This window comes from Dermacentor variabilis, chromosome 10, assembly GCF_050947875.1.
Source record: "Dermacentor variabilis isolate Ectoservices chromosome 10, ASM5094787v1, whole genome shotgun sequence".
NCBI classification, from domain to species: domain Eukaryota; kingdom Metazoa; phylum Arthropoda; class Arachnida; order Ixodida; family Ixodidae; genus Dermacentor; species Dermacentor variabilis.
In genome coordinates, this window is record NC_134577.1 from 57034406 (window position 1) to 57062020 (window position 27615).

Sequence of the window (27615 nt, forward strand, 5' to 3'; positions counted from 1 at the left end):
TTGACGCCCCCTCCCTCCGTTGTAGGGCCGAAATCGAAGTTCAAGGAATCCAGCTAGGTTGGTGCGTATATTGTACTTAATAGTGACACGCGTACTTCGTTATCTGTACCGGTGACCGCCTTTCACCAGCTCGCAAATGTTAAAGGTTATCGCTCAGCGCAAGCGGCGCCTTTCTGCATCGGAAGTTTGTCGAATGTTCTCGGTGTTTCTACCTGTTGTCCATGTTGTCGCCGAGCCTAGCGTGATAAAATTACGTACGCGACGGGCATATCGATGTATGTACTACATTCGAGAACCTAACGCGAGTGCCAGCGATTACGCTGCAAGGTTCGTTGTTCAGCGACGCATAAATAACCGACGCGTCTGAACCAAGGTCAATGCACATAGTCGCGAAGGCGAGGCTGAAATGCGGTTCCAAACCAATGAGCAGCGACATCAGTTATGGCCGCACGATTGAAGCGCAACTGCATCTCGCGGGACAAAACACCGGTTGATGAAAACTATGTATCCAATACGTCATCAATGGAAGCATGTCATTAGAATAGGGAAATGGGAAGTCACAGGCAGGTTGCTTCCATCCACGCATAATTGCGAGTACGAAAGAGTGCAGGCTTTCTGACGTTCGGCCGTGGCGATGCGCGCTGAGATAAGGTGCGATTGTGTCACAGTATTTAACACTCTCATGTGGTCAAAACTATCTTATGCGCAGCCATAAGTAATGGAAATATACGTAGTATTGACCTTATCAGATTTAATTAGTAACTTTACTTTTTAACTGACTTTTCAATTAATAATATGTTTTAGCTATGTCTTCAGTGGCAGATCGCGCGACTCTGATAGAGTCGTGCGCGTATGTAGGCTCTCAAACAGGACAGCATGAGTGCGCCTTGGGCATCTGCATAATCCTTATCGCAAAGCTTTCTCTGCGATAAGGATTAGCAAGGTTGGCGCGTATGCTGTGCTTGCTTAATAGGGACACGCGTACTTCTTTATCTGTATCCGGTGACCATAATATAACACAAGCAGGCTTCAGCTATTCCTCCGCCCCCAAACTCGCTGACTACGCCGCCAGTTAGTGGTGCGCCCAACCCTTTGCGAAATTCCTGCAGCCCTGTGCAAACACAGCCAGCTGTACCAAGCCATTACAGAACAATAATCACGATACGATCCCAACGGTGACAACGGCATAACGACTACAATGGTACAGCAGCGATAATGGCGCCCTGGCGTTGACGACAGTTTGCTTTCTGGTTTCTCAAAAAACAGAAAGGAGCACGCTGAGACTTCGCACCAGCTGCGCTGTTTCATTTGCTTATGCAAATGTTTGCCAATGTTTAGTCATTAGTAAATTGGTCATTACTGTGCCCATTACATTTATAACCACAGCTTCAAAAGCTTCCAAATTTATTACCCGTTCTTTGTCTATTTCGTATGCCGAACATTATGTACCTTTTTTATCTTGCCTATAAAAACGATTCAAATTTGTGATTTGATCGTTATACTACAACATAGCGTTACAGACACCAATCTTAGCAACTATAGCTACGCTAATTACTCAACAATATTGAAAATTTATTCATCTCCGTTTATGCCTATCGCCTTCCTCTAATCCAAATCCTGTCTCTATCGCTAACTGTCTCAGTCCACTTATGAAAAGGATTTCAATCAGCGTTGCAGTAACTACAGCGTGAAGTTACGAATACCCAAATCTGGTTTCTTGAGACAACATCGCGCTGCGTATGAAGCACTGAATGCTTTTGACGCCTGTAATAAGTGCATGGTCCCAGAATATAACTGTTTCTCAGTGGACACGAAAAGGAATACACGCAGCTCCACTGAGCTGCGGATTGGTGCTGACGGCTTTGACACTCGAGACTAAGGAATGACACTTGTCTTCTTGTAGTTACAGCGTATGGTCAGCCCATGGCAGGCACGACTGCAAAGAGATTGACGTAGTAGTTCTGCGGAAACCCGCAAGGTGGAGAGAAGTAATGAATAAAGGGAAAATGAGACATCCACCCGTTCGTAGCAATTGCTACGAAGGAAACCCATACGGGCTCCTCGAAAGAAAAGCCTCATAGTTGAAGAAAAATTCGTCCTGGTCCGGGACGAATCCACCCGTCCGCTACGAACGGGTGGATGTCTAATTTTTCCTTTATTCATGACTGCAAAGAGAGTGCCATTTTATTATATTTGTTATGTTTGTTATATCATAGTACATATCCGTCTTCTTACGGTGAATAAAACGAAAATTTTCGTTTATCAGTTTTGAGCTATAACTTTTTTCCACAATGTGTATTCCGCAAGTCCGTATGTAGAATTGCAGATTCTGCCATCTCCTTAAGAGAAAATGATGACTAATATTCTTCAAAAAAGCATTTTTTGAATTTTGTTAACAATAAATACATCATTTTCGCCACAATAATATTGCCCAACTGGCATGGCAGAACAAGTATTAGAAATGTTTCAGAAGTGGCGCCAAAATTACCTCCAGCCTATAAAGATATGCTGAACTTCATAGCGAGTTGACACAACTCCTTCTTCAAAGGAGCTAAAAGCGTGCAAAAACTTGGCTTTTTTTTCCTTTTTTTACACATTGAGGGTGTGTCTGGGGGTATGTCTCCATAACTGACTTTAGGGTCATTCCATGCCAAGCACGCCAACCAATATACTAAGAACGATCCCACAACCTTCGCATCCCCTACATGCGCGTAACCATATGTGCACACTGCCCATGCTTAATCAGACATAACGAAATAAAAACGATAATTTCTGTTTCGACGCCTTTTTCACCATTAGCGAAAAAGGTGAAACGTTTTAGGGCTGCGCCCACTTCGCCTGTCTGTCACGCAACATCATAAAACCTTGCGCCCCTCCGGAGCGTCTGCGTCAGCAGGCGTTTGACGTGTTGCGACACCACGTACCCGAGCACACGAGGGCTGGACCCTCCAGCGTCTGACCACGCGCGGTTTAGTCGTGTCCGGTGGGAAATGGGATCCTTGGGGTTGAGCCAACGCTGAGGGGAATGCTCGGACCTTTATGCCCCTCGGGGAAGGCAACACACTCCTGTGGCCTCGGCTTCACGCAGACGGCACCCGCGGGTTGACCCGCCAAGGGGGAAGCCGGTAGTTGCCTTTTCTTACAGTCCTCTCCTATCTTCGTCTTGTAATGTAATCATGTAATGTAGGAAAGCGTCTAATTTAGATACTGTTGTACCCAACTATTCTTTCAGTGCCCGCACCTGACCCTACCATGAAACTGACGATCGTCCTGGGACTACTTTCGTTGATGGTAAAGAGTTGTTTTTCATGACAATAGGCAAAATCGATAGCATGCTATTTAGTTCAACAGAACGTGACCATGAGCAATTCCTGTTTGCCTTTAGCACTCTAATGCAGCTTTTTTAAGTGTTCATATATAAACTAAAGACAATCTACTAACCTCGTTCAGATATTCGTTTGGTTCAAGCCGGCCGGCTCAAAATATAGGCGGGAACCACAAACGAAATGTGACTGCACCCAGCTCAGCCTAAAGTAGACTAAATTATTTTCTCACCGAGCTTCTGGGAATACTGGAGGCATTAAGAAGAAAAGTATATATGTGCTGATACAATGCCCGCTTAAGATCCTTGAGAAACATGCATCTTCATACAAAACGAACACTGGACGCTGGTGTTCTTTTCAGTATTCAAAAATACTAGTGCTTTACTGAGTGGTCATGGTATCATGCTAACTTACAGGCAACTGAATTGCGTTGAAATTAATTTGTGCTTCTGAGTGATCTTAATTTATTGGCTCATCTCGATCAATATTAGGTTCTATGCAGTTTGTACACTATTGGCCTTGCCCGAATCAGCAATCGCCACGTAAAAAGTTACAGCTGCCACGCTTCTCACGACAGATGCTTCATTAAGATTCACAAAATGAAATGTAACTTCCCTGTGAGTAAAAGTGTACATTAGCGCTCCGGATATTTAATATCAATGATACTCTTTCGCCTTCAGAATGTGTCATACCTAATATAACCTGAGCTTACCAGAGCAACAATGTTATGCCATTGTTCGGCAAAAGGCTGGATTTATACGTTCTTTTCCACACTTCACGAAATAGTTCTGCGGAAACCCGTAAGGTGGAGACAGGTAATTAATAAAGGGAAAATTAGGCATCCACCCGTTCGTAACAGTTGCTACAAAGGAAACCCATACGGGTTCCTCGAAAGAAAAGCCTCGCAGTTGAAGAAAAATTCATCCTGGTCCCGGACTTGAACCCAGGACCACCGCCATTCCGAAGCAGCCGTTCTGCCACCTGACTTAACCAGGCGGCTAGCAGATGGCAGGGCGAAGCCGAATTTGTTAACAACTCGAAACAAAGGCAAGAGTTTGACGAAATAGTTCTGCGGAAACCCGCAACAACAGAACATCCATGACTACCAGCACCTCTACCTAACCGAACGTCTTTTTGTGTTATGTGAAGCCCATATGTAGGAGACGGTTATATTCGGCATACTTCTCACTCACCTGACGAATGACACAGGCGTGATTCGTTGTTGAATGCCCCCTTTTAAAACCAACCTGTTCTTCGGTTGATTGAAATGTTTCTCTGATTGTACTCGTAAACACTTCAGTCAATATTTTGCTGTACCTAAACCAAACTAATGCGTCTGTATTATTTCAATTATTCAAAGTGTTATTTGTTGTAGTATAATATTATTTACTAAAGTGTCGGATTGAGCTCGCTGAGGATTCATCGAGGATTTGTATTGTTTACCGTCTTGTCGTCTGTTGCGCTGTTTCTCTGCCAAGACTGATGGTATATCGTCGAAATTCCACTTCTCTTAACATGTGTCATTGCGCGTCTCTGGAACACTTAAAATTGTCTTTTTATGGAAGTCAATTATCCTTATTTTACAAAAGATATTGCTGTCACAGATTTTCTTCAGTCCAAACAGTATTTATCGCCTAGTTAGCTATGAGTTAAATATATTTTGAACTTCAGCGATTTCGTATTTATACATAACTTCAAGCCCACCTATTTTGCTTCTATTGTCAGCGCGTCAGCGGTGGTGCATCCTCCTCACTCGGCCTTCTATACAAGCTGGTGATTTGATCCACACTTTAATATGTGGCTATTTCCTCTCTAACTGGTACTGCATAATTAACAAAGGAATCTGTTATCGCTTGACATGTCTCTATACTTTATGACTCTGTACTACTTTCCCTATTATATATTGTTATCACTTTCGTAAAATCATTATGCGAATCTCACATTCTGCGAATCTGCGTTAATGTGAAGTAGTTGCAGCACAAAGCATGTAACGAAATCTTTCTTATGCTTCGGTTTGTGTTTAGCTCACACCCACCGTGGGAATTTGCGTAAGGGTCATCAGGGGCAGACTAACGCATATGCTTTTGCCCTCAGTTTTATATAGCACGATTTTGATGCGAACCTTACCAACGCCATGTATACACTACGTAGAATACAACTCACGTCACGACACGTCCGTGCAATGTAGTGATTTCTGTTATAGCGTACGTACGTTAATTGCCGAACAAGTTAAGAATAATGTAATTCATTTGCGTGGGCACTGAGTAATTCTACGTATCACTCTTAATCATTTCAGATAATTCCAAGAAGAGGTAACGTACCTTACTTCTCATTTCTTTGGCGCAACTGTTGCTCTCCTGAAACACGTCATCCAGAGAAGCGAAGCGCTCAGTAGGCGAGGCATATACCCAGATCTGGACGTATATCTGCAAAGAGACCCTGAGTGCGAATAGGAATGATTCGCTTTAAAAACCCTGTATACGTTTTAATCACGACCATATAAAGGCAACAAACAACTAAGCCCCGGAGAGCATAGGGTAAATTAGTTGTCGCTGAAACTGTTTGTTAAATTACATGCCTGTACTATGACTGCGGGGCTTAAATTTGTTCTACTTCTGCGCCCATTTCAAGTTTAATTGCCCTCAGTTTACGTTTAGCAATGTTCGAAAAATGTTTCAAAATATGTTCGTCTTTAAAGATATTCACTGTCGTATTCAAAGCCTGAATCGAATAGGACACTATCTTGTTTTTCATTCGAAAGTTTCCAATATTCGCGCACCCCTCTAAATGTACCACATAGTGCAAAGCTCAATGAAGCGCAATGACGATAATTTTTGTGATTCCTCGCAACGGCTGTAAATTTCCCATACACTTGTAAGTTTGCTCTAACGTCGCCTCCCACATGTTTAGGTTCTATGAACGAATACACGTCGATCTTTTTCAGTGAAAGTTTTAAAACTAACGTTTTCAGCAAAACCTGATGTCAAAACAAACATTTTGCTGGGATACATTCTCACATCTAAAGAGCAATGAAATTGTGCCGAAACTACAGACGACGTCTGCCAATGTTGTAAGAAAATGTCCGAACGCTTGTAGCAAGCTACTCGCATTAATGAAAGGACTGATGTCCTTGAATGCGCGTGTTTATTGCACTGAGAATATTTAGGTAATGTTTCTGGCTTTGTCGCCTAATACCGTGGAGAACGAAGCCCTTAACCAGAACACCTGTGACATCAGTACACGTGACTGCGCACAATAGTGAATGGGTCACACGTCTATCGTCCCCACAGGCTAGAGCGCTGGCCTAGAAGGCGAGTGCCATTCTTGTTCTTCCGCCGCCGAATCCCTCTCCCGCAGCCACCACATGAGAGAGGGTGGCGGGAGAAGGGGAAGACTGTCTTTCCCGAGCGCTTCACCACAGCATCTAAACGTTCAGACGCCCCAGAGTTCTCTCGTGGAAACACGCGCGCCGCAAGGTATAACTCGACTACCATGCGAACGCTCGAAAGGAGCCAAAGCAAGCTATGCAATAATACTTTTATTTATTTATTTATTTATTTATTTATTTATTTATTTATTTATTTATTTATTTATTTATTTATTGCGAGGCGGCTGTCTAACCCAACGCTTTATTGAGCATTCCGCGCGCTCGAGCGCATGACGAAAATTAGCTATGGGTTATGCTATGAGTTATGCATGCTATGAGTTAGATATGGTCTACTGACGCGGTCATGATGATGACTATATACATGTGAAGAAAATAGAGGGGAAATACAACGTTGACAGTACTTCCCCCGCGCGCGGGAGCGGCCAACCTGACCGCTAGTTATGGCGGTGAACGGCGTACGAAAGGTTTTAAGCGCGATACATGCACAATCTCTGTGGAACGGCAGCGGCCGTCACGGGAGCGGCGCGATAGTTCACAGGCGAAGTTTGTTACCGAAGAATGTACGGCCTGATGAAACGGGACTGAAATTTTCGCACAATCCAGGGGCGCGAACTGGGGTCCACAGCAACACTTCGTCGCCAAGGTGGAAGGAAACGACACGGTGGAAGGCATCATAGCGAGTTTTTCGATCTTAAGTGTTAAGGCGGTGTTGTTAAGGCGGTGTTAAGGCGGTGTTAAGGCGGTGTTAAGGCGGTGTTAAGGCGGTGTTAAGGCGGTGTTAAGGCGGTGTTAAGGCGGGCGCGGTAGCGACACTGGGCTACACGCGAAACGAACTGCCCACACACTGATGTCGACGAGGGCACCGGGACACCAAAGAAAGTGATGTCGATGAGAGTGATCGGTTGAGGGCCGTAGACGAGGATGAACGGTGAGTACCCCGTAGTGCATTGCACGGCGGTGTTCTATATGAAAGGGACGAATGGTGGCATGGCATACCAATTGGTGTGATCAGGGTTGATGTACATGATATCATGTCAGACAGCTCGCGCTAAAAGCGCTTTGTGAGGCTGACAAGGTGTCCGAGTACTTTAATGGTTTTACAGGCGAAGTGTCATTTTTTGGTATTCTGCTGAAGGCGAGCAGCTGAGAGACAAGTCAGGACTTAGTCAAAGCGCTGCAAGTGGAGATCGAAGGTCGACGAAAATGGGACTATATCGTCCAGGTAGCACAGACAAGTTTTCCACTTTAGGCCCCGTAGCACAGTCGCGTAACATAGGCCGAAAGGCATTACGTTGAATTCGTAAAGTCCATCGGGTGTGACAAAGGCGATTTTTTCCTTGTGAGTTTTGTGCATGGGGATCTGCCAGTAACCGGATCGTAAATCAAGGCTGGAGAAATACTCCGCACCTTGTATCCCCGCCGCATCATCAGTTCGGCTCAATGGATATACATGTTTTCCGGTTGCTTTGATCAAAGCACGGTAGTCTACACAAAAGCGCACCAACCAGTCTTTCTTATGCACCAAAACGACAGCTGACGACCAATAGCTTGAGGAGGGACGGATGATACTTCGTTTCAGCATGTCGGCAATGTGGATGCCGATGATCTGACGTACGGCGAAAAAGACTCGATATGATAGATGTCGCACGATAAAAGTTCCATCTCTGTGGATGCGATGAGCCGTCGTAGAAATCTGTCCCCGAAGTGGAGAATGCGGGTCGAAGGAGGTTGTTTTGCTTGGACAGCAACGCCAGTAACTTCTCCGTCTGCTGTGGCGTCAAATCGGTGCTGATTTCATTAGCGAGAATGCAAGCAAGAACCACTTCTATAGCTGTAGGTCGTTATCCAACTTCAGTATTTAAGGCAAGCACAAAAACAGGCTGAGTGTCGACGACGCACGTGAGAACAATGCCTTTTGGGATCAATGTGGGCTCATTGGTTGTGTTCAGTACAGCCAAAGTGGCCATGCCCTTGGTGTAGCGAACGAGGCTGCCCTAGTAGAAGCCCTTTGGATAGGCAACGTGCTGACGGCACAAATAGAGCGTCACTATTGGTGAAGTGAAAGTTCACTGCAAGAAGTTGCTCGTAGCCAAGTGGCACCACACAATCGTCAACAGTTCTCAAGCGAAGGGCGATGGGTGCACGTCGTCTGAACTGAGGGCGTCTTCCAAATGAAGCTGTACGAAATGAAAGCAGACGCGGAAGAGAGGAAGTCCCGCCCTAGAATAAGCATGGGAACACAAAAGTCAGCACTGCCAACTGAATATGGTGGCGCATCCCGTTAGTGGACACTCGAACAGTACACTGCGCTGACGGCCGAATGACAACAGCATTCGCAGCACCACGTAGAATAGGTCCGGTGTAAGGTGTAGTTACCCTGAGTAGACGAGAGCACAAGTCATCGTGAATAATGGAAATAGCAGCTCCTGTATAAACCAATGCTTGAACTGGCCTACCTTCTACAGACACTATTAAAGTGCAGGCCAGGCACTGGAGGAATTGTATGTACGAACCCTGCAGCTTTCACTCCAAAAACTGCACCATCTAGTTTTCCCATTTGTATTCATGGGTGCAGGTGGCCGGTTGCAGGGGCGATGTCGAGCGTCGGAGAAAGGAGAGAGAGCGGAGATGCCCTGTACTGTAGTTACGAGGCGCTTCGGGATTTGGAGACGGAGAAACGGAGCGTGGTGCAGGCCAGCGCTGGTACCGACTCGGACGAAGCAACGGGTCTCTTTCGTGGGCATTCTAGCCACGGCGTTCGTCCAGTGGCCGTTTTCGACAAAGTCGTGGTATATTCCAAGGAATACCACAATAATAACAAATTGAGCGGGGCGTACGCCAGGAAGCGTAAAGTGCACGGGGTGCTAGAGACGCGAGGAGTTTATGAGCAGTTCCAGGGGCAGTAGACGCTGTCTGAATGAAGGCTGGTCGCATGGCCGCGACCTGAGCATACAAAGTCGACGGTCTAGGAGGGGCACAACTCCAAGCGCAGTTCATGGAGGAGAGTTCCTCTTTGACGATGTCGCGCAGCCCATGAAGAACCAAATGAGTGTGAGTGAAGGGAGGAGTGAACAGGCCATGCGCTTCGAGCTCTTCACGTATAAGAGCCCGAATCAGCATACGCATGTCCGTGTCCGAGGAAAGACGTTAGTCAAAGGCGTCAGGGTGTAAATGGAGGCCTGCTGTTGTCAAGATGTCCTGGTTGGTCCAGATGTTGCTGGTCCAGGTTGCTGTATTGTTCAGGTGTTGGCAAGTCGCGATGACATCGTCAATGGTCATGGGAATCTTATCGCCAGTGCATTGAATGCGACGTATCCAATGCCCTTTAGGATGCAATTAACGCGATATCATTCTCTCATGGCGGCGCCAACATAGTGGCAAAGAGCGAGAACGGTTGCAATATACGAGATGTATGTTTCACCAGGAAGTTGCATCCGTCCATTGATCTTTTTCTTGGCGACCTCAGAAAGAATGCTTGAAGTGCCGAAAATCTGCCGAAGCTAGTGTTTGAACGCCGCCCAGTTTGGCAAGGTGCTCTCATGGTTAAGAAATAAGGTTTTGGCAACGTAGAAGGCGACGTTGTGAAGCTTGTGAAAACCATTCCACCGGTTAAAGCCACTCACTCGGTCGTAATTGTCCAGCCTATCTTCAAGGTCGTCTCCACGGAGGCCAGAGAGGGTCACGCTGCCGAGTGGTGACGTTAAAGGAGGGAGCAGCCGGTTGGGCAGAGATGGTGACGAAGGAAGCTCCTGGTGGCGCTTCTTGGGCCATGGAGGTAGAAAACGGAGCAAGCAGCGACCTGAACGAAGCTTCAGGAATACTCGAAGGCGCAGAGGACCAAGGGATCCAGAGCAACCTCCACCACGTGCGAGGCTGCTGTTAAACCTCAACACTTTATTCAGCAGGCCAAGCGCTCTAGCGCATGACGCTGGCCGTGATGATGAATATATACAGATGAAGGAGATCAAGGGAAACCATAATTCTCACAGTATATCTATATAAATATAAAAGCTCACAAGCAATGGTGCGTGCCTGTCAAACAGCTATCAAGTTAACATTCGCTGACGGACGCCCCCCGCAACTCGATAAAGCGCTAGACTACGCGCCCTTTGTATTGGTCGAGGAGAAGAGGCAAAGAAAGCTATTCACTTTTAAAAAACTCCGTTGCAGTAGACTGCGTGAGTTGAAACAAGTACAACGTAGGATCACAGTGATTGTGCCAATCAATGAGGGTTATGCGCATAATCAAACGATAATTTCATGTCGTTATTAATACCCGACTGTTAATAGATGTCAATACCTTGGGCTAAAGTTTCGCCTTTAAGAGTGGAACGTACGCGATATCATTCAAATATCCCTCACTGCTTCTCACGCTTCCCGGCAACTGCAGCTAAAGTAACCATAATGCTTACTGGGAAACGCTGACGGCAAACGTTACGCACGAAGGCGAGCTTTCTGGTCGAAAGCGGTCTCTTGCGTTCGCCAATCCCGGAGGTAGTGCACAGCCACGCCCACAGCCGCGCCCACAGCCGCGCCCAAAAGAAACTGCATAATTTTCAGCTTTCTGTTATCGTTTCGCACTGTTAACATTTCAGTCTGAGAAGATTAAACGTCAAAGGCATGCGCTGTGGGTGTTTTGATTCGTGACATCTGTTTGTGGGCTGTCATTCTCAGAATAACGAGTAATAACATTGTCAAGAATGTAAGACAAGGTATGAGCAACTTTAGTGATAAAATGGTGCGGCAATATAGCCCGCATATACCGCATGTCTTATAGCAATGCGTGGCATATACATATACCTAAATATATACGACAATTTTCGCTCACACACGGCCAACGCAGGATGCCGACGCCGGATTTCTTGCGACGTGGAGCCTTTAACGCTTTCGCGTTAAAAGCGATTTTTTTTGCATACCCGCCGCTGTTTCTTGCCTAGGCATCGCTCTACTAAGCACGAGGTCGCGAAACCAAATCCGGGCCGTGGCGGCCGCATTTCGATGGGCACGAAATGCAAAAACAGCCGTGTAGTGTGCATTGAGTTCACGCTGAAGAACCCCAGGTTAATCTGGAGCTCTACCTCCTCCAACGTATCTGATAATCGTATATATATTGGGTTTTGGCACGCAAAAACCCCAAAATCTAATTTTTTAGACTTTTTGGTAAGTGCTTATAGCAGTAATATCTTGTAGCATTGTCAGTATTCTTAAATAAATAATATAGGTAACAGTTGGAGGCTACCTAAATATACGTGCTTCTTTTTTTATCAGGATCATGTGGGAAACTAAACCTAACAGACGAAGTCAGAAAATACATATATCACTACGTAGGCTACGGTATTCAAGACTTTAACTTGACAGGCGGCCTTCAGATCGGCAACGAACGGTAAGTAGCCTCGCCGGAATGAGTGTTTTGTCACCATATAGTTAGAGCCCGTGATGAGACGTGACGAGACGCGAGGAGACGTGATGGTCACACCTATTGTTTCCCGAAGCAGCACCATACGCTTTGAAAATCTCATCGATTACGCAATCGGTCAGTCACGAAATGCTGACGAAGCTTGATATCGTCGCTCGCAGCAAGCTCGCCTGAGAGCAAGGCGTGAACAGACACGTCACTCGTGGGCGTGTGCTAAGGGTGTAACAGAGTGTTCTTCGATACTCGAGTTTACATTTTATGCGCGAAATCGGTCGGAATTTATAACGGAGCAGAAATTGGCTTTTGACATGTCTGGAAACAGTAACGAACTCCTCAGGTGACGAGCTTCCAGTCTAGCATTTGGGTCATTTGACAGGTTCTTTTGGTCAAGAAGTTAATGCATCCAATCTGCATAAACATTTGTCTAATTACTTAATTCAGTCATTGCAAAACGTGTTTCGGTAAAAAAGTAATCCCGAGAAAATTGCATAAATATCACATATTGTCTACTTTAAATAACTTCCAACAATTTCTTGTCTGAAACGCTCTGGATATGCCCGTGTGTATTCATAAAAATTTGCTAATGGCAATTTTTATCTTCTTTGGGAATGTGTCAGCCTGTTCTTTGTTCTTCAAAACTCAACAATCCACCGTATGCCAGGTGTCATTACAAGTAAGCTTTCTTTGAACTGAGCTAGATTACTCATTTAAAGTGAACAAGGTCGTAAAGGAATTTCTATTTAATAACATTTTCATTGAGAGATAGAGCTCTTTATTAAATAGTACAGATGTCTGCCAGCGCAGAAATGTTCGCCTACATGTTACTCTGTAAGGGAAGGGGAGCAGGGAGGAAAAGGCCCTAGGAGGAGGAGGGCTGGAGCCAATGAAAAGAAAAGAAACAAGAAACGTAATCGCTTCATAACTTCAGTTTGCTTTTGGCTCTACATGTCCGTATATATTTGTCGTCTTGACTTCGCTGCTCGCATTTTTATACGATTTAACACTCCCAATAACAACTGGAGTTTTGAGAGATGTCAATTGCTTGAAGGCAATTAAATAAGAAGTCGAGTGCTTGACGCTGCGCTGGTGGAGTGCGTCAAGGACCTAATATGCGCCTTTGTGTCACAGGGCCTTAATAAATGGTTTGCATATTTGTCTTGTAGTCCCTTTCATCGCCATACGCTCTGAAGTGTAATAAAATATGATCTGATGAATTCCATAGATCCACAGTTGTCGCAACAAGAGGTTGTAGTTCGACCAAGGCGATAGAGGAGGCTCTTTGTGTGCGCGACTTTAAGTCATAGCCAATGGTACACGCACGGGGTAGTTTTCTTGGAAGTCTCAATTCAAGCTCAGGTTTGATACGGTACATAAGTTCGCAATGTCCGTTGGAGGAAGACCAAAGTTTTTGCCGCTGCTTAAGAGCATAACACTTTGCCTCAGTTTTATGCGAAAAAACATCTTTCGTGAATGTTTTTGATTGTGGCCCTAACCAGCTGCATCATCTGCTTTTCTTTCATTGCCTTATATATTGAAGTGCGATTAAATCCATTGAAAGGTAATCAGTTTACCAGCATTACATGCTACGTGGTGTAAGTACTAAGCATGTAAGGTCGTTGAGGGTATGGTAAAACTTTATTCTGGTCCTTAGGAACGCGCGTCAGCATGTAGCGGGCCATTACGTGCAAGCAGATAATTTGAGTTGCTTTGTATAACGTGCCGGCTTTTCAGAATTGCCTTCGAATCTATACAGGCGGTTCGTAGTCAGCAAGATGCGGTAGTAGGTGTTTGATGGCTTCTTTGATCGCATGAAGCTCGGCTAACCTCGATGTTTTTGTTTCAAGAAGACACGAATAATCCTTTTCCTGTGGAGGCCACAAACAAATCGCAAGGTGAGCTTTGAAGTACTGATAAGCCAGCAATGAAGATATGTGTCGTAATCCAGTATTCCCACATTTTATCACCCAATTCCGTTTTTGAAATAGCTTCATGGGGCACAGCTTTGTTGGAATCTATATCAGGAAAAAACTGGCGTGCTCACGACGACAACTTCATGGAGGGCAGTATAGTAGCATTATATGTCGTGCTGGCTTAAGATTGCAATGGCGTGGCTTAATAATTAATTCGTTTTTCTTGTTGGAATGTGGCTCAGAAAATGCTTCTTGAAGGATGTACCTATGGTGTATACGAACCGTTTCTCCAGACCTTCTGTTAAGAACAGTGCATGTATGTCAACATATCATGCGCTTTTGTTTTCTTTTAGTGTCTGAAAACGCACTTCCTTTCAGGCTGACATTTGTACTATTCCTTAGGCATTGAAGTCTTGCGGCGTATTTTCACGTGTACAGCCTCTCTTTCCATAATTTCCGAAGCAACGGCATGTTCCTGAAGCATAAAGTAAGGCCCACTATTCAACACTACGAAATGAAAATTTGACGCCAGGAAGATACTTGCATATATCCTTTAACCAACTTCAAGACCAACTTCATCAAAATAGAGCAGGTCGTACGTGTTAACATTTAACATTCGAAATTCGGGCGAAAGCGTTACTAAAAGCTCGCAACAATATCCGTTTTTGATACCAAAAACGAAAAAAATGCCACCATTACCACTCACCAGAAGTGGTACGTGACCTTGAACGCGAGGATTCTCAGCAGGCACGTACCCACATTTTTTTTTTCGGATGGAGGGGGGGGGGGCAACTCAAAATAACTTTTCTATGCAAATGAGAGGGAGTCACCTTTACTTGTATAAATGTGAATAATACCCACCGTTCACCATAAAAACGCCTAAACCCACCAAGAGAAATTAAATAAGGTGTACCTCACAGGTACGCCTATGAGATACACCTCTCCTTTACTTGAGAAACAAGAAGCCACATCAAATGGACTCACGCAGGAAAGAAGTGCACGAAGAACACTGCCAAGAACAGGTGATCAAGCGAAAGTGTAAAATAAAGATTTCTAGTAGAGCTTTTTGAATTAGTTCTGAAAGAATTGTAGAGAAATATATATATATATATATATATATATATATATATATATATATATATATATATATATATATATATATGCGGAACGATCTCAGTTCGTTTGAATCCCTCGTTTACTGCCCTACCAAGTGCCAAAACTGACTCGTATTGTTATTTGGGAAGTTCCGTAACGATGCGTGACCAGCAGTCGCGTACAACCACCTAGAGCACAGGACGCTGCGGTTCTAGACGTACTGCGCCCACCGCGGAAGGTAATAAGAACGGCCACGAAAGCACAGCAGAGAAGTGGCTAGGTCAGGGGGCTCGACTGATAACTGTAGAAAGCTCATTCATAACACACGGAATCATTCTCAACTTCCGGCGGCGTTATCACTGCTTCATTGTCAAATAAAGATATGTTGATTCATAACTGTTTTCTCAAACGGTTAAATTTGGCAATTTTCACTTTTCCTTCCTGTTTGGCTGCTGCCTCGGCTCTCTCCCTTAGTAGATCGCCTAATTTGTCAACTGCTTGCTATTCTTGTTTCCAGTTGCCAATTTTGCACGAAAAGTGCTGTACAATTAGCAAAAAAGCAAACAAGGTAACGAGTGACATTCAGCTTGTTTATGATTTTAACGCTTAATGCAGGGTTTGATGATGGACGCTCTTTCGCATGATTTTATTATTCACCTTAGCTAACCCCATATCGCGGGTGTACGGTTCCGGGGATCCGCCAGCGCCGGGGCGAACTGTCACTCGAGAAAATAATGACGCAAAAAGAAAAGTTAAGCACAACTGGTGTTTTCTCCGGACGCCTAAAGACCAGCTCACTACGAACTGAATCCCTTTCCTGGTCCCTCGATCAGTCTAAACACAGATGGTTGAAATGACGACGCTACAGTTATACGCGTGACCGTTGCAACAGATGGTTACAACTGAACGCACCTCGAGTTATTCGCGCGGGCACCGAACCAACGAGAAAACTGGCCTTCACACCCCAGGAGACGCCGATAACAACCACCATCCAAAAGGAGATAAAAGGCAGCAAAATGTTAACCACCGAATACCACCAGTCTCAATAGTGATTTGGCGGCGCTTTAGGAATGTGTGTGAGGAGTGGTGGCGTGGGGGGGGGGCGAACCCCCCTCTTCTCCCCCCCCCCCGGCACCTGGGTACGTGTCTGATTCTCAGCATAATCTCCGGGATAATATGGCACCCGCGGTTGCCCGCGTCTTGCTGAAAAATCTCACAGGCAGCGTGCTGGCACGTGCGTCATAGCAACGACTACCAGGGGCATGTGTCGTCTGCGTAGGTGCTACTTAAGAGCTGCTAACGAGAAAATTATACAATATTTGAGTCCTGCGGCATTGCCAAGATTGCTTCAGTGGTACATAATGCACATGTATAACAAATTGAGCCAAAGCTAAACTTCGTTGTATGTAACCTTTAAATTGGCAGCCCTGTTTAGGGCCACCGAGGCATCATGCGAGGTCTAGCAATGACAAAAACTTTGTACATTGTTTTTTCAGGCCCACTGTTACTGGGACCGTAAACAATCTGAAGTACGATGGTGACTGTGAACAGCCGAGCAACTTGGACTATTCCAAGTGCAAAGATTTTTTCTTCTGGTTCATATATCGGAGCATATTGACTCCTTTTACCCTGCCGCTCAATCTTACCGTTCTATATAAGGGTCGAAAATACGAAACATTCCCATTTAACCTGAGCAACGCAACATACGTCATGTGGAATCCTGAAAATTTGAGTCTGCCGCTTGATTATGGGGACAATTATTCCGAGAAGGTATGTATGCCGAGAGATCACACACAGCATGTGAGACATTACCATATATATATATATATATATATATATATATATATATATATATATATATATATATATATATATATATATATATTGACGCGCGTGCTTTTTTAACTACCTCGGGTGTTTGCTTTTCACCGGCAAGCAGGTGTGTGTCGAACGTTGTCGCCCAGTGCAGGACGCGCTTGCTTGTATCCGAAGTTTCTCCAATGTTATCAATGGTTCTATCCGTCGTCTGTTGTCACCGAACGTTGCATAATCTGACTGCATGCGCGACGTGAATTGTGTAGTACTTTTTGGAAGGCACGCGGGAACCATTTTATACATGACACAACCTTCCGTGAGTGATGTATAGAAGCCGGCGTGCTTGAACCGCTGATCAGTTTTCGACGATGGCGGCCTGTGCTCACCGCTATCGTTGTGCTTTGAGTGTCGCTTGTTTTTGTGGGCCCAGGTTCACCTAATGAAGAGTTATTCCGTGATTTAAAGTTTTCGCTACTGTGTTCTTCACCGTCACCACAACATGGCTATGCGTATGTAGGGTATTTCCACCAACCATACAAATATGCCGATCCACTCTAAGACAACGCGGCCAAATGCATGTTGCTCACTTTCGTATGTGGTGTGTCACGCTATTTCGTTTTGTATTTTGCTTAATTAGATTATCAGTCAAGATTAATTAAATTCTGAAGCAACGAAGTTAGGCAAAAAATTCTAATTAGAAAGTTGTAGAGTGCTTTTCAGAACGTCCGATAACACAGTGTCTAACTTTGTATTTACTAAGCATTAGTGTTCTTCAGCTTATTGTGGATGCCCGCGAAATGCAACAAAAGATACCACGTAACATACCCGCTTTCGCGCCGTGATTGGAGAGCTCCCAAAGTGTCCGCGTACAAACGAACATACCATCTAACAGGGCGTGTAAAAGGCGACAGAGCAGTGACTCAGGTGTTGACTGTGCGATTTACGCCAGTGATGTGTTTCCATAGTGACGGTTCGTGATAGCGATAAGCAGACGCAGCGGAAGCACACCCGGCTAAATGCTATGTTCGTTTGTGCGCGGAACGCTTGGGAGCAGCGCAGTCACAACGCTCAAGTGGGCATATCACGCGGTGTTCTTTTTTTTTTTTTTTTACGCGGGCATCCGCAGTAAACTTCAAAAACGAATTTACCTTATTAGATAAAAAGACAGAAACTGTTTATTCGGACGTTTTGCAAACCACTCTGCAACTTTCCAATAGGAATTTTTGCCTAACTTCGTTGCTTCAGAAGTTGGTTAATTAATTTTAGTAATTATCCAGTTATGCGAAATACAAAAAAATAGCTTGACACACTACATACAAAAGAGAGCAACATGCATTCGGTCGCTTTGTTTAGAGTGCGTCGGCATATTTTTAAATTCTGGCTTAAGTTAGCTGAAACACCCTGTGTGTAATATATATATATATATATACGAAGGCCTCTCCCAGCGATGTGCGATTACCCGTGTCTTGCGCTCGCTGATTCCAACTTCTACCTGCAAATTTCCTAATTTTCTGCAGTTCTTGATTGCGCTTCCCTTCCTTTGGTGCCTGTTCTCTAACTCTAATTATCCATTGGTTGTCTGTCCGACGCATTCCATGGCCTGCCCAGCTCCATCTTTTAAAGCGAAGATTTTTTTTTTTTTTTGCATATTCCTTCGACTATTGCGCCGCTGCTGCTGATGTCTTGCACACTGCTTCAGGCGGTGGTTCAGAGCGGGGCAGGAGCGTGGCAGGAGCGTGGCACAAAGGAAAGTTGACGCGAGAAACTCGTTTGGAACACCACATAACCTAACACGTGCACAATGCCCTCTGGAGCTACCTGGGTGTCGCCACATTAGCCTTCTTACAGCGGTAATTATCCGTGACCCCACTCGAAAGCATAGCAGAAAGTGTAGCACTTATATTTCTACAAACCTGCAAGTGCAGAGGGGACGTTGATAAAACTGTAGAGAGGATGAGAGAAGAGGAGGGAGAAAATGCGCTGAACCGACGAAGTAGCCAAACGAATGAACAACTTTCTAAAAAATTACACCAGACAAAAGGCGAAGAACAGAGTAAAGATGTGGCACACACAACGGATGTCTCTCCTTTGTTCTTATCTTTTGACTGGTTTATTTCTCAAAAATATTACTACACGCGTGTGGTATTTGATTGTTTGAACGAGGCGCGTGGGCGCCAACACTAGAGAAAAGAGGAGAAAGAACGAACTGCGCTCGCGCTGTGAATCTAACCGGTCAGCGCTGCAACAGCTATTGTAAATATAACCTGTAAATAGTTGCTCCTCTTACTGACTCGTCCTTTTCGTAACATTGTGGTCGAGGTGGAACGTTCCCCGTTCTCGCCACGGAGCTTCGAAGCGACCACACGGTCGTCTTCTCAGCCATGGCTTCCGATGGAAGCACCTCGTGGCCACCTACACCTGTGGCGCCTACCACAACGTACGTGACGGTTCCTAGTCTCCGTGATCCTGGGACATTCTCCGCCCAAAATGACGCTGACGTCGACGACTGGCTCAGCATGTATGAGCGTGTTAGCCAAAGCCACCACTGGGGCCCTACCATCATGCTTGCCAATCTGATCTTTTATCTGGATGGGACACCGCGTGTCTGGTTTCGCACCCATGAGATCGAGCTCTCCAGCTGGGACATTTTCAAAGATCAGCTTCGCGACCTCTTTGGAAACCCGTCAGGTCACCAACAGGCTGCGCCATAAGAGCTTGCCACCCGTGTCCAGTCGTTGACCGAATCGTATGTCTCCTACATACAGGAAGTGCTCGCGCTTTGCCGAAAAGTCGACGAGCACATGACCGAGGATGACAATGTGGGCCATATCCTAAAAAGCATCGCGGACGACGCCTTCAATTTGCTCGCCTATAACGACGTTTCTACCGTTAACGCTATTATCAAAGAATGCCGCCGCGTCGTCCCACAGTTTTCCGGCTCTCAAACATCCCTACCACGTCCTCTTGCTCCGCTCTTACTGCCACACAACCACTTCAAGAGAAAGTCACACGTGTCGTTTGCAGGGAGATTCAAGCGCCGCGTTCGGCTCCCCTTCATCCAGGATCCCCTGACGGTACCTTTGATCAAGCGGCCCCCACTATTTCCCTTATTCAAACAGTTCTGCGGCAAAAAATTGCAAACCTTGGCATCCCTACCGCCTGCTCTGTCTCCCGACCTGATTCGGCACCCATTCACATGTCCACAACCTGTAATGACCAGTATTTCGCTCCCAGACTACGCAATCCTGCTGAATGGCGAACCCCAGACGACGAACCGATCTGCTTCCGCTGCCACCGCGTTGGTCATGTGTCCCGCCAATGCCGCACCACCTGAATGCCGCCCTACTGGAGCTCATTCCCTGCTCCTCGCCCATACGCCGACGCTCGCCATTATTCACTTCGCCGTCTGTACCCTACTTCTGATGCTCCTGACAACAGCTCCTCCGTGAGATCGCCGTCGCCTCAACGCCGTCGCTCCCCGTCACGCCAACCTCGCAGATTTTCCTCGCCCAACCGACGGACGGAAAACTAGGCCATGCAGCTCTTGGAGGTAGTGCTGCATCACGTTCGTCCTGTCCAAATCCTCCGGTGACGCTCCTCACCAACACGAACCTGATTGAAGTAGACGTAGATGGTATTCCGTTGACGGCATTAATTGATACTGGAGCCCAAGTACCCATAATCAGCGCTAACCTATGTCGTCGCCTCAAAAAATTTGTTAGGCCTGCCATCACTCGAGCCGTAAGCATCGCCAATGGCGCCACTGTTGCCTTCAGCGGTATGTGCACGGCTCGCATAGGAATTGCTGGCCGCCAAGTTCCAGTCCTGTTCACCGTGCTAACCAGTTGTCCTCATGACCTAATCTTCGGGCTCGACTTTCTGACGACGCATTCTGCCCTCATCGACGGTTCCACCGGTACGCTGTTCCTCGAGCTTCCTCTTCTTTCAGCCGTTCGCCCCAAACAACCGAACACCCTCTGCACTACAGCGTTTGTTCGCTTACCTCCAAAAGCCCTAACCTTCGTCGAATTGTCCTCAACAGCAACCGTGCCTGATGGCGACTATGTCGTCGCACCTCTCCGTGATGTCCTCCTGGCACGCGACATCTCTGTGCCACACTCCGTCGTAACTCTTGCCGCTGATCGGATGTGTCTCTCCGTTATCAATTTTGGCTTCACGAAGTAAGTGTTACCTGAAATCATAGTGGTGGCCACGCTCCGGTCAGTGACAGACGACCGACCACGTCAATGCTTTTGCAGCCGACGCGTCTCCAGATCCTCCTGATTACCCGCAGGATGCCTTGAACCTCGACGGCCCATTACGTCCCATGGTCGCTCTGTACCTCGCACCTGACCCCGCAGGCGCCTTATATCGCCTTCTGCTTTCCTACCGCGACATATTTGACGCTGACAGTCAACCACTTGGTAAGACGTCCCTTGTTAAGCATCGGATAAACACTGGTAATGCTGTTCCCATTCACCGCCGACAGTATCGCCGGACACGGCAGAGCGGCAGCTTCTTCAGCAGGAGGTAAACAAGATGCTCGCCGGAGGCATTGTTGGGCCCTCGTCGAGTCCTTGGCATCTCCGGTCGTTCTCGTCAAAAAGAAAGATGGCACGTGCTGTTTCTCCGTTGATTACCGCCACCTAAACCGAATTAGTAAAAAGGACGTTTACCCTTTACCACGAATCGACGACGCTCTTGATTGTCTTCACGATGTCAAATAGTTTTCGTCCATCGACCTTCGCTCTGGTTATGGGCAGATTTCCGTCGATGAGCAAGACCAAGAAAAGACCGCTTTCATCACTCCAGATGGCCTCTACCAATTTAAGGTTATGCCGTTCGGTTTATGCAATGCCCCCGCCACGTTCTAACGGATGATCGACTCTCTGCTTCAAGGTTTCAAATGGTCAACTTGTCTTTGTTACCTCGATGATGTCCTCGTGTTTTCTCCTACATTTGAGACGCACATTGAGCGCGTCGCAGCTACCCTTTACGTCTTTCGCAAGGCTGGGCTCCAACTAAACTCATCGAAGTACCACTTCGGGCGCCGACAGATTACAGTGATAGGCCATCTCGTCAATACTTCCGAAGTACAACCCGACCCGGAGAAGTTTCGAGCAGTAACGGCTTTTCCTGTACCTCAATCTGTCAAAGACGTCCGGAGTTTTGTGGGTCTCTGTTCTTATTTCCGACTATTCGTGAAAGATTTCGCAGCACTTGCTCGACCACTCACTGACCTTCTGGAAAACGACGTGCCTTTTACGTGGGGTTCCCCTCAGGCTCCCTCATTTTCACGCCTTATCACGATTCTCACCAATCCACCGGTCTCGGCCCACTGACCTGTCCGCACCTACAGAAGTCCGAACCGATGCCTGTGGTTATGGGAACGGCGGCATCTTATCGCAACGCTAGCACGGACATCACCGCGTTATAGCCTACGCTAGCCGGCTCCTGACAACTGCAGAGCGCAACTATTCGATTACCCAGCGCGAATGTATTGCTCTCGTCTGGGCTGTTTCAAAGTTGCGCCCATATTAGTATGGCAAGCCCTTTTCAGTAATCACAGACCATCATGCGCTCTGTTGGCTTTCGTCGCTCAAGGATCCTACTGGCCGGCTCGGTCATTGGGCCATCCTACTACAAGAATATCCCTACACAGTGACTTACAAATCGGAAGGCCAACACCAGGACGCAGATTGCCTCTCTCACTACCCAGTCGAAGACTCGACGTCTACGTCTGATACTGACACCGACGCCTGTGTTCTCTCTGTTTTTCCTCTGCTCCATGTCGCCAACGAGCAGCGCCGGGACCTGTCCTTGCGTATCATCATTGACCGCCTGGAATCGTCACTTGCCGACAGTTCCTTGCTTATTCACACTTCAAGATGGCGTACTCTGCCGCCACAACGTACACCCCGACGGCCCTGCATTACTCTGTGTGATCCCTAAACACGTTCGCTCGGCTGTTCTCCACGAACTTCCCGACCTCCCCACTGCCGTTCACATGGGTGTGTCATGTACCTACGCCGGATCCGCCGACGCTTCCTTTGGCCAGGGCTTGCTCGCTCCGTTCGAAGATACGTAGCTTCGTGTGAGAAATGCCAGCGACGCAAGGCACCATCGACGCTCCCTGCTGATTGCCTTCAACCACTCGACATTCCCGCGGAACCATTCTTTCGGGTTGGTTTGGACTTACTTGGCCCTTTTCCTCTTTCTACCTCTGGGAACAGGTGGATTGCTGCGGCCACGGATTACGCCACGCGCTACGCCATCACCCGAGCGCCTCCTACAAGCTGCGCGACAGATGTCGTCGATTTTCTTCTACGCGACGTGATTTTATTACATGGAGCTCCGCGACAACTTCTCACAAACCGTGGCCGGACATTCCTATCAAAAGTTATCGCGGACATCCTACAGTCCTGTGCCACGAGGCACAAGCTATCCACGTCATACCATCTGCAAACAAATGGCCTCACGGAGCGTCTCAATTGCACTCTCACAGAGATGCTCGCGAAAGATGTCTCTTCAGACCACACTGACTGGGACCTCGCTCTACCGTTTGTCACATTTGCTTACAATTCTTCGCGCCACGACACAGCCGGTTATTCCCCATTTATCCTTCTGTTCGGCCGAGAACCAGCACTGCCCCTCGACACAACGCTCGACACTGCCCCTCCCTGTTCACGCTGCACCGACCGGTGAATATGCACTTGACGCCATCGCCCGCTGTTCTCACGCAAGGTAAATTACCCGTGACCGCCTTCTGAAGTCAAAGGCGTTTGTACGACTGGTGACACCGAGACGTGCACTTCCCGCCTGGTTCTTTGGTGCTTCGACGGTCTCCGTCGCGTCAGGTCGGCCTGTCAGAAAAACTGCTGTTTCGTTACACAGGCCCATACCGAGGGCTTCGTGCCTTGACTCCCGTCACCTACGATATCGCCCCTGACGCCCCATCTCCTTCCGAGTCCAGTGATATCGCGCACGTTACACGAATGAAGCAGTATCACCCTCCAAGTGCTGACATTTAGACGCTCCGAGACGTCGCTTCCGCCGCCGGGGGATTATGCTACACGCGTGTGGTATTTGATTGTTTGGACGAGGCGCGTGGATGCCAACACTCGAGAAAAGAGGAGAAAGAACGAACTGGGCTCACCCTGTGAATCTAAACGGTCAGCGCTGCAACCGCTGTTGTAAATATAACCTGTAAATAGTTGCTCCGCTTACTGACTCGTCCTTCGCGTAACAATATGTACCAACTAACCCAGATCGCAACTCTCCTGGAGTGAATAACAGCCTTGCCACTCTCTCAGTTCCCACATAGGGACAGAGGGTGGAAGAGGGAAAAGGTGACGTGGGAAGGCAAGAAAACAGTGGTGGAGGGTAAACTGAAGGTCCAGTAAGGTACGCTTCTGCTGTTTCTGAAAAATAAACATCATTCAAATTGTTAAGCCAACAACTGACGCAGGAAGTACCGACGCAAAGCCGCATTAAAACACCATAGAGTTTAGGTGACACTACGGTCGCGACGTGACACTACGTGAAAAAAAGGCGTGCAAACAACAAAGAAACCTAATGACACAACGGCATCTGTTCAATTTGTCTTTATGAGACGAGAATAATGCGCTTTACAAATGAGCAAAGGACAAATGTGGTGCTTGACTTGAGAGCGGTGGGCGGTAATCGGAGAAATGCCTCAAAGTTATACCAGTCATGGCACTGTAGTGGGAGACCAACTGCGTCCACTATAATGTAGACTTACCAAATGCTAAGGCAGACGGGAACGTTCAAGAAGACAAGCCACAGGACCTTAACTGAAGATGCGGAGACAGATATCCTGGCGTTCACGGCTGCGGACCCTCACGCCAGCGTTCAATTTCAAGTGCTGACGTACAGGTGACAAATCAACTGTCTGGACGATCATGAAGAAGGCGAAACTTCATCGGTATCATCTTCAAATTCACCAGAAGTTAGACGAGAAGGATTTTCAAAGCCGACAGGACCTCAGCAACTGGATTCGCTCAAGTGCGACGATGAGCCAGGCTTCATCAGCAACGTCCTGTGGACCGACGAAGCAAATTTCTCCAGAAACGAACAGGTCAATCCACATAACGTCCATTATTGGAGCGAGAAGAACCCGCACTGGTTGACTCAATTCCCCGACCAGCGCCAGTGATCATTTAATGTCTAGTGCGAATTTTTTGATGGCAGGAGTATTCGGTTCCAGCATGATGGTCCCCCACTCCCCAGCAGCAGTCAAGCTCGAGGCTGGCTTCACATGGCCTTCCAAAGGCACGGCCTTCATCGTTCCATCGATGGCAATCTTCCATCGTAATTATATTGCGGTCATCACATCATTAAATCGTGATTATCTTGTCGTTATCGTGCCATCGTGATCATTAAGTTGTCATCCAACAGTCGAAATCATCAAGCTATCGTTTTATCATCGCCATCGCTTCAGTAAGATCTTCCCATTGTCGTCATGCCATCGTCGTCAAACCGTCTGTGTGGGTTCATGGTCGTCATTTCTTCTTCGTAATTCTATCGTAATCATAGTGCGGTCATTAATCATAATTATGCCGCCATTGTCATGTCATCGTCGTCAATACGCTGTCGTAAAGTCTCTATTATGCATCCGTTGTCATGCATCGTCGCCATGCCGTCGGGGTCGTGCCATCATCCTCAGTCCAGCTTCTTCACCCGGTTGCCGTCAAACCGTCTCGTCACGCCTCCGTCGTCAAACATTCGCCATCATGCAGTTGCCCTCGTGATATATATAGCGGAACACGCACACGCTCACTTGATCACAAAAGCAGACAACGCAATGCCTAAACGCCCGCACGCATGCATCATAAAGGTGCATGTAAAGGTGTCTGAGCACTGGCTTTCTTACATGTGAATGCGTACTATGGGTTAGAACGCCCATCGGAACCTCTTGATTGATGTCAGTGAAAATCCCACGTTTTTCGTTACATGCTGCTGCGTTTGTAAAAGCACATGTACTGAGCACCTTGTAGGGATGTGCTTGGAAGGTCGTTTATAACTTCAAAATAAGTATTCCTAGGGAGGGTCAAGACTAAGTCATTTAAAAATTAAAATATTTCCAGTGAGCAAGAAAAACATTTGTTTTCTATCGGCTTTAAGCTCATTTATCATCCCATTTGACTATCTTCTCATGTATTTTAATATATTTATGTCATTTTTGCGCATATTCTTATTCTTTGCAGAAATGTGAGTTCAGCGTTCAGGTTCACCTAAGCGGCAAGTTCGCTTACGAAGTCCAAAAACCAAAGGGAGACAAGCCGCATAAGGGCGCTCTGGGCATTGGAATGGTCGGAGTGATTAGTAAAGACTTGTTGATCGACGATGACCTAAATGCAAACTACAGAGCGGGCGGAGTATTTCAGCACACAGTTATATGTTAGTAAATAGGAGGAACAACCGAGAAAAGAAGGCGCTACAGATACGAGCAAATAATAATGTAAAAATTTACATTAATAATAAAGAAATTTTGAGCAATCACTTCGGAACCAAAAATAGGAAATGGAAGTAATCATTGAATTTGTGTATTTTGTTGTGTCCGTTGCTTTCAGTACTGGTACTATGGTACTGCGGTAGTCAATGCGCGTTATCCTCTGCGGGATCTCCAGAATGCGGCCGCTAAAAGTGCCCGGCAGCTGCTTGCCGTACTGGAGCTGCCTATGGCAGCCGTTTCCATGCTGTAAAGCTGTTGCTTAACGCCTGTGCGGCTCACGAAGGAAAAGCCCTCACAGGAGCTTCGTCTATCTATATCTGAAGTTTTTATCTGAAGCCTTTATCTGAAGGTTAATCTGAACTGGCGACTGCAGACAGAACATGCAACCCGGCGTTGACCTTATGGATGACATTTCTGAATGTTTATCAACAGAATGTTGAACTTGCTTCCGCCTTTGTGCCACCCTCTCTATATGCGGTCATCATGCTTCATCACACCTTTATGACCGCGTTCCTTCGCCTACCCTTGTGCGGAGTAGCAGGCTGGAGCGCGCTAGCTCAGGCCGACCTATCTGCCGTCCTTCAAATAAACTTTCCCTCTGTCTCTATGTGCTCTGGAATTCAGACACCTTCAGTGTGTGTGTGTGTGTGTGTGTGTGTGTGTGTGTGTGTGTGTGTGTGTGTGTGTGTGTGTGTGTGTGTGTGTGTGTGTGTGTGTGTGTGTGTGTGTGTGTGTGTGCGTGTGTGTGTGTGTGTGTTTGTGTGCGCGTGTGCACGTGTGAGTGTGCGTGCGTGTGTGTGTGTGTGTGTGTGTGTGTGTGTGTGTGTGTGTGTGTGTGTGTGCGTGTGTGTGTGTGTGTGTGTGTGTGTGTGTGTGTGTGTGTGTGTGTGTGTGTGTGTGTGTGTGTGTGTGTGTGTGTGTGTGTGTGTGTGTGTGTGTGTGTGTGTGTGCATGCGTGCGTGCGTGCGTGCGTGCGTGCGTAATAAACTGTAATGTAACTCGACCGGGAAAGCCGTTAAATAACATGGACTAGTCTGTAAAACGACCTGGTCAATCAGACGCGCACGAAGCTTTGAAAAAATATACGCACCATTTCTTTTCGAGCGGCTCCTACGCAAAGCTACCTCGCCGACTTTGGAAAGCTGAAAATCGATCAACTACTCCTTGCAACTCCAACTTTATTCTCTGAAGTA

General features: G+C 46.7%; 1 protein-coding gene across 1 annotated transcript; it reads left to right on the plus strand.

Moving 5' to 3' along the window:
• LOC142559553 (uncharacterized) lies at positions 1-26488 on the plus strand. The gene is made up of 6 exons (XM_075671131.1): positions 1-57; positions 3233-3291; positions 5620-5635; positions 11980-12094; positions 16629-16902; positions 26175-26488. Exons 2-6 carry the CDS (start codon positions 3253-3255, stop codon positions 26370-26372), a joined length of 642 nt encoding a protein of 213 aa, XP_075527246.1. The 5' UTR covers positions 1-57; positions 3233-3252; the 3' UTR covers positions 26373-26488.
• Positions 26489-27615: the final 1127 nt, after the last annotated feature.